The sequence below is a fragment of the Natator depressus genome, chromosome 6 (genome assembly GCF_965152275.1).
Source record: "Natator depressus isolate rNatDep1 chromosome 6, rNatDep2.hap1, whole genome shotgun sequence".
In the NCBI taxonomy this organism is placed as follows: domain Eukaryota; kingdom Metazoa; phylum Chordata; order Testudines; family Cheloniidae; genus Natator; species Natator depressus.
Window position 1 is genome coordinate 13,738,877 of NC_134239.1, and position 7,094 is coordinate 13,745,970.

Below are 7,094 nucleotides of genomic sequence, written 5' to 3' on the forward strand. Positions count from 1 at the left end.
ATCCCGTTTCCCATCCGGTATGTTCTAGCCTAGGTCCTTCCCCAGCTCTATGCTCTAATTGGGTTCCCCGCCTTCCTCTGGAGTCAGCGCGTCTCCGCTCTAGCTCCAGTCCCCCCGCTCATCTCTATGGTTTGGAACTGGCCCCCTCTACTCTCCTGCCTATTTCCTCCTGCTCTCTTGCAGGTAACTCTGTGGTAGCTGAGTCCGCCACATACCGGAAGTGGACCGCTCTCTCCCCCAAATCTGACTCTATTGTACCGTGGAGGAGAGAGGGGCCCATTATGCCGGAAGCGCCTGTTCCTCCCGTGTTTCCGGTTGGCGGGGGAAAGTCACGTTACATCCAGGAGAAAGGGGCCGGCCTGGGCCTGACCTCTGACCCCGGGGTCAGTGGTCCCCCGAGGGGCGCGGAGGGTGAGGGGTCCCCGCCCAGGGCCGGGGGCAGCTCTGAGGTGTGGGGCGTGCCCTCCCCGCGGGCCGAAGTCCCCCAGTGCGCTGGCTGGGGTCGCTTGGCCCGGCTGGGCGGTGGCGTTCCCCTGGGAGCGTGTCGGGGTGGCCGCACTGGGGGGACTGCCCGGGGGGTGCTGCCGTCCTGGGGCATGGAGGGGACTACGCAGGGTGGTGTTGGGGGCCTGGGTGCCGCCCTGGGGGGGTGGGGGGAGTACACTGTGTAGTGGTGGGGGGCCAAGGGCTGCCCTGGCAGGGGGGGTTGCGACCCTGGGGCATTGAGGGGGCTGCACTAGGGGGCGGGGGTGGCAGCTCTTACAGGCTCTGTGTGTTTCCAGGAGCAAGTCGCTGCCTCCCACCCCAACGCCGGGGACTTGGTCACTTGGGGCGCGATGGATCCGCTCAGGGCCCAGCAGCTGGCAGCTGAGCTGGAGGTGGAGATGATGGCTGACATGTACAACAGGTAATGACCCCATCGCGGCAGCTCCTTGTCAAGGGCAGGGTTGCATCCCATCTCCCCCCCCCCCGCCCGAGTGCAGCTTGCTGGGGTGTCATAGGTTTGAAAGCCAGCAGGGATCATTGTCTTCATCAGAATTAGAGACAGTCCAAGGAAGAGCCACAAGAATGATTAAAGGATTAGAAAATATGCCGCCTAGTGATAGACTCCAGAAGCTCAATCTATTTAGCATAACCAAGAGCAGGTTAGGTGATGACTTGATCAGTTGGTAAGTACCTACATGGGAAACAGATATTTAATAATGGGGTGATCAGTCTAGCAGAGAAAGGTCTAATATGATTCAATGGCTGGAAGTTGAAGCTAGATAAATTTAGACTGGAAATAAGGCATCAGATTCTAATGGTGAGAGTAATTAACCTTTGGAACAATTTACCAAGCGTCATGGTGTATTCTCCGTCAGTGATGAGTTTTAAATCAAGATGGGATGTGGGTCACAATGAAGGGTAACTGGTGGGCTGTGGGTGTGCTGGAGCTGAGGACTGGAACATCAAAGGTCCATGGGTTGGGATTGAGAGGAATTGGCAGAGCCCAGAACTGCAATAGCAGGGGTTGTGGATTGGGATTCAGGGGCACCGGCAGAACTGTGGGCAGGGTGTGGAGGGAACTCAGGGCTGGGATAGTAGGGGGTCTGTGGGGAGGAGGCAGGGCTGGGGTCACAGGGGCGCCTGTGGATTCTCATGCTCTCCCCTTCTGTGACCCAGAATGACCAACGCCTGTCACCGGAAGTGTGTCCCTCCCCACTACAAGGAGGCAGAGCTCTCCAAGGGGGAGTCTGTGTGCCTGGACCGCTGCGTCTCCAAGTACCTGGACATCCACGAGCGCATGGGCAAGAAACTGACAGAGCTTTCCATGCAGGATGAGGAGCTGATGAAGAGGATGCAGCAGGGGGCAGGGCCAGTGTAGGGGCTTCCTCTTGAACATGGACAGCATGCATGATTGGCCCAGTGGCCCCAGCATTGCACCCTGGACTCAAGCCTGTGGCCCCCCCCCCCCATAAATAAAACCTCTGCAGTTGTGTATAAGCTAGGTCTTTTCCTGCAAGGACATTTCAAAGAGCAGGGGCTGGGATACACCAATGGGATGTTCCGCTTCCCCCTCCCACCCCCACCTTGCTCCATCCCTGAGTGGATAGGATCCCAGTTCTGCCCTGTCCAGCTGACCCTCCCATTTAGCAGGCCAATCTGGGGGGGGGCTAAGAGCCCTGTTCTGTCCTTTTACCACTTCATGGGAGAAAAGGGTTAATGGAGGTCAGTTCCTGCATGGGGAGTAGTTCTGCAGGAGGCCAGGTTGACATCTGGCTGTTTTTTCCTCTGCTAGTACCCCAGTGTAGCTCTAGGGGGCGCTGTGCTGCTGGGGCAGGGGTGTATCTTCCTGGTGCGCTGTAAAGCTCAGCTCCTCTTCTGCTGTGCACACTAAATATCCTTGGTACTGTCACTGGGATCGCTGTGTGAATGGCAGGTTCCTGATCAAGTTTGGATAACCTCCCCTCCCCTGCAGTTAACCTTTCACTTCCTGTCCCAAACTCCTAGTAGAGGGATGTCACTCTTCCCCTTTAATCACCGCCCACCCCAGAGGTGGCTGCAGATCCATGCATGCCTGTGTGAAGAGTTTCTCTCTTATTTCAGTCAACTCATCCTGGCAAGCACAGTGGACTGATGGTGCATTGTGTGCCCACCAGGGGGCGTGCTGCTCCCTGCAGAGCACATGGCCCTTAATAACCATGTTGGTCTAACAGCTCCTGGCTGTGCTACATGTTTAACAACCCAGGATTTTAATTGGGTTGTTTCCCTGCCTTTGTCTCATTCAGAGTGCTGACTGCAGGTTAATTACATGGCAGCTCTGTTTTGCCAGAGGCTGAATTCTCCCATCCCAGCTACTTAAAGATCAGAATTGGATTAAAAGGCACCAGCTGGGAGTTATTTTTAACTGACTTGAGGTTTTGTTCATCTTGACTGGGTGGTGGCCTCTCTGGTGGGTAAAATGCTAGAGGAATGGGGCTGTAATAAGGAGGAGTCATAGATTATAAAGTCAGAAGGGACCGCTGTGCTTATCTAGTCTGATTTCCTGTGTAACACAGACCCGAGGACTTCCTTGAATTAGCTCCTGGTTGAACTAGCAGATCTGTTAGAAAAACATCCCATCTTGATAGAAGAATTGTCAGTGATGGAGAATCTGCTGCAGCCCTTGGTAGATTGTTTCCGGGGTTACCTCGCTGTTCACATTTTGTGCTTTGTTTCCAGTCTGAATTTATCTAGCTTCAACTTCCAGTCACTGCATCTTGTTAGATCTTTGGCTGCTAGATTGTGGAAACACCCCTGTGTTCTGGGGGCTTCCCAGACCTTCAGGAAGGGATAGTCCCTGCCCTACTTTGATCACGGTCTGCAGATAGACAGACACACCTGAGGTGGGAGGACAGCCAGACAAACCAAGCATTCATAGTGGTAGCAGAAGCAGTCTTGTTTGCACGCACCCCGTTTGCCCCTTCAGCTCTCCCCGTAGAGTGAATCCCTGTTTCACTAGAAAAGGTTTGCTAGGATAGATAAACCAGTGGAGCTTTGGCTGAGACCCAGCTTCTCCCAGCAAAAGCGTTCTTTTGCTGGCGTAACATAATCCTAACGTCTAACTCGTCTGTAGCACTTGCCATCAGCGGATCTCAAGGTGCTCTATGACACAGGGTTGCATCCTCAATCTGTACTGGCAAAAGGATGTTTTCCCCAGTCTGTGTGTGTCTACACCAAGGCTTATCGATGGCAGTAAAATTTTGCCCCACACCCCTGCTGACATAGCTTTGCCAGTGCAAGCGTTGACTGTAGACCAGGCTTCAAGTGGTGCAAAGCCCTGATGGGTGGACGCAGTTACAGTGGTGGAAGGATGCTTAGACTGGGATAGGATTCCTGGAGAGCAGTGGTCTCCAAACTTTTGAGGGTTATGTTCCCCTTCCCTCTGTCCGTGCACCCCTGGAGCCACAGCCAGGAGCAGGGGGTGCACGGACAGAGGGGGTGGGGCATGGACGGGATAAGAGGGCTGGAGCTGTGGCTAGGGGCTGAGGCTGGAGTCAGAGCAGCAGCTGGGCCCCAGCCAGGTACGGAGCTGCGCTGGTGATGGGGTCAGGCATGCAGCTGGGGTGGGGAGGGGCTGGAGCAGAGCTGAGGGCAGGGCTGGGTGGCCCTCCCTCGCTGCCCCCGATGGGGGCTGGCCTAGCCCACTGTGCCCCCCCAACGTCTAGGGGGCACACCACACAGTTTAGGGACCTCTGCTGTAGAGGAAGGGTGCTAAGTTGTACAGGTGTAAGGCACCTATCTGTTCTGAGGGTAGTGCTGGTTTAACAATACTGGCAGCCATGTGGCTGTGGTTATTCTATCCCAGGACATATAGGAGCCGGCCTAGGAGGGCAACAGCTGTGGGGAGGGACAGAGAAGGAGGCACGGCAGGAATGATGCCAACGGCTGGCAGTTTGGGGGCAGGGGAGCAGCGTGAAGCTGGATGGGTGGAGGGGCAGAGTTCCTAGATTCCCAGGCCAGCGGTGTGGATCAGTGAGTGTGACCTGGCTAGCCCAGGCCAGAGCTGCCTGCGTGGTGGAGCCCGAGTGGAGCGTTTGGAGAGAGAGAAAGAGAGAGCTCAGAGTGATGGAGAATCTGCCCCGTGCCTCAGTGGGCCCCAAGGGTTAATGGCCTAAAATGAGCCCCTTCCAACCTCGTTTGCTTTGGCTTCAGGCCATTGGCATTAGACCCAGGAGGGAGGAGAGCAGGGCTTTGAAGCTGTAGTGGTGGGGAGGGGAGCCCAAGGGAAACAAGTCTACTTTGGAGGGTGGGGGGCTGTGTGTGTGTGGAGGGGGTAGGGAACAGGGGACAGAGGGCCAGGCCCCAACAGGAGTGGGCGGCTGTGGGAGCCAGCCCCAGTAATGGGGACAGTCTCTGAGTCTCCCTGGTGCATTGGGGATGCTGTGCCCAGGGTGATTTCATACAGACCCTGAGAGGGGGTAGGAGAACTAACTGGCCCCAGTGCAGTGGGCTCTGGGGAGGAGCGGTCTCCCAGCATGGCCCCTGGGGTGCTCTCTGAGCCATGAACTGTTGCAGGATTGCGCTGATGCCTGCAGGTGAGACTGCCATCTGGGAGCTGAGCACCTTGCCAGCTATTTTATGCCACCCGTGGGCCATTCCCACTTGAACCCAGCCATCAGCTGAGGCTACAGGCCAGGAGTTTTCTGCTCCCAGCGTTCCCCAGCCCCTCCACAAACCCCACCACAGCGTTTAACCCACTGACATCCAGTGGCGGGGAGATCCACAGGCTGTCCTGGGAAGGACAGCTGCCTGTTTCCTAGCAGTTAATACCCTTGAGTGTCTCTGGTCATGGGACTGGGGAACCGGCTCCCTATAGCCCTTAAACACTGTGACATTCCCCTCTGGTGTTATCTGGACTGGTGATCTGCTAGGTCACCCCAATCCTTGTCTCTGGGAGCCAGCCTTACCCTGCTCTGCTGTGAGAACCCCCACTCCTGGGCTGTTCACGCACAGCCTCTGGCATGTCAGCTGCTCCCAGCTACTTACAACTGAACGACACTAGCCAATATCTCCGGTTCCAGACACAACTCTAGGAACTTCGGTCTTGCAGTGTCCAGTAATGCCCGCTGGACGCCTCAAGCTTATATTTGTTTGTCAGTTTAACAAAGAAATTGATATGTACCAGGCTTGTTATCTCAAGGGGAGTCTCTGACATGCTTCAAACCAAACACAGTTCTTCAGGTAGAATAAACAAACAAATTTATTAACTATAAAGATAGATTTTAAGTGATTATAAATCAAAACATAACAAGTCAGATTTGGTCAAATGAAATAAAAGCAAAATGCATTCTAAGCTGATCTTAACACTTTCAATGTCCTTACAAACTTAGATGCGTCTCACCACAAGCTGGCTGGTTGCTCTTCAGCCAGGCTCTCCCCTTTGATCAGCACTTCAGTTGCTTGGTGTTGGTGTCTATAGATCAGGGGGTCTTGGTGTTGGTGTCTATAGATCAAACGCGTGGCCCGTGGGCTGCTTGTGGCCCGCAGAGTTATTTCCTGCGGCCCGCCATAGCTCCCCGCCTCCCTGAGCGCACTGCGTCCCCACTCCTCCACCTACCTCCCAGTGGTTCCCGCCGCCAAACAGGTGTTTGGTGGTGCATAGGACTTTCCAGGAGGGAGGGGGGAGGAGCGGGGATGCAGCATGCTCAGGGGAGGAGGCAGAGAAGAGATGGGGCCATGGAGGGGATTTGGGGAAGGGGTCGGAATAGGGGCAGGGAGGGGGCGGAGTTGGGGTGGGGACTTTGGGGAAGGGGTGGGAAGAGGTGGGGCAGGACCTCATGGAAGGGGTGGAGTGGGGGCGGAGCCAGGGGCAGGGAGGGGGGGCTTTTGTATCTTTGTATGAAAAGGTGTCAGTGATGTAGCCCTCGGGCCAGTGTACTAGTCCTCATGTGGCCCTCGTGGTGATTTGAGTTTGAGATCCCTCCTGTAGATGTAGGTGGAAGATAGAGGAAGAGAATCGCAAACGTCTCTTCCTTTTGTCATGTTCTTTCCTCCCTCTTGGCTTTGCCACCCCCTTCAGAGTCAGGTGAGTATTACTTGGAACCTCTCCAAGCAAGGTTGAGCAGTTCTTCTGGTGTGGCCTCATGCAGGTGAGTCATTGCATTGTAGCCCCCTTGCTGACAATGGCTGTTGATGGGTTGTTTGACACCCCGCCCGGGCATTGGTTTCCTTGCTATTGCCTCTGGAGAGCTAATATCTGGCTGATTCCCCCAAGTTACAGCATGCTTTAGTGACCCCCATACAACACAATTCTCATAACTTCATATGCATTAATGATACACATATATGGACAGAGAAATGACTTTCAGCAGATCATAACTGTTCCCCTGATACCTTCCAAGGCATGCTTTATACATAAGATCATGATTATATGAAAATGAGGAACATGGGGGTTACAGCAGGCTCCCCCTAGGTATAGAATGTCACAACCCCCCCCTTTTATGTTGCATTGTTACCCGGTGGGGAAAAAGGACAGTTTGCTTTCTGGGCAGGCTGGGAGACCTCGGTGTGAATGTTATGTGGCTGCCTGAGCGGATCATTAAAAAGGAAGGACTGGCTGAGGGCGGCCCCCT

At 54.9% G+C, this 7,094-nt stretch overlaps 1 protein-coding gene across 3 annotated transcripts; it reads left to right on the forward strand.

Moving 5' to 3' along the window:
* The first annotated feature begins 228 nt into the window (after nucleotides 1–228).
* TIMM10 (translocase of inner mitochondrial membrane 10) lies at nucleotides 229–2,145 on the forward strand. Of its 3 annotated transcripts, none has more exons than XM_074956846.1 (3): nucleotides 229–383; nucleotides 783–907; nucleotides 1,663–2,089. In XM_074956846.1, exons 1-3 carry the CDS (start codon nucleotides 282–284, stop codon nucleotides 1,862–1,864), a joined length of 429 nt encoding a protein of 142 aa, XP_074812947.1. In that variant the 5' UTR covers nucleotides 229–281; the 3' UTR covers nucleotides 1,865–2,089. The 3 variants fall into 3 exon arrangements, with proteins under 3 accessions (XP_074812947.1, XP_074812948.1, XP_074812946.1); XM_074956847.1 differs by having other exon boundaries at nucleotides 273–411; nucleotides 1,663–2,139; XM_074956845.1 differs by having other exon boundaries at nucleotides 310–449; nucleotides 1,663–2,145.
* The last annotated feature ends 4,949 nt before the right edge of the window (nucleotides 2,146–7,094 follow it).

Bases quoted from the DNA above. Each gene is read 5' to 3' on its own strand.
- TIMM10 (XM_074956846.1), top strand. From the start codon at position 282: ATGCCGGAAGCGCCTGTTCCTCCCGTGTTTCCGGTTGGCGGGGGAAAG. The intron at 384-782 runs GTCAGTGGTCCC...GTGTGTTTCCAG, and splicing joins GCCTGACCTCTGACCCCGGG to GAGCAAGTCGCTGCCTCCCA. The intron at 908-1,662 runs GTAATGACCCCA...TCTGTGACCCAG, and splicing joins ATGGCTGACATGTACAACAG to AATGACCAACGCCTGTCACC.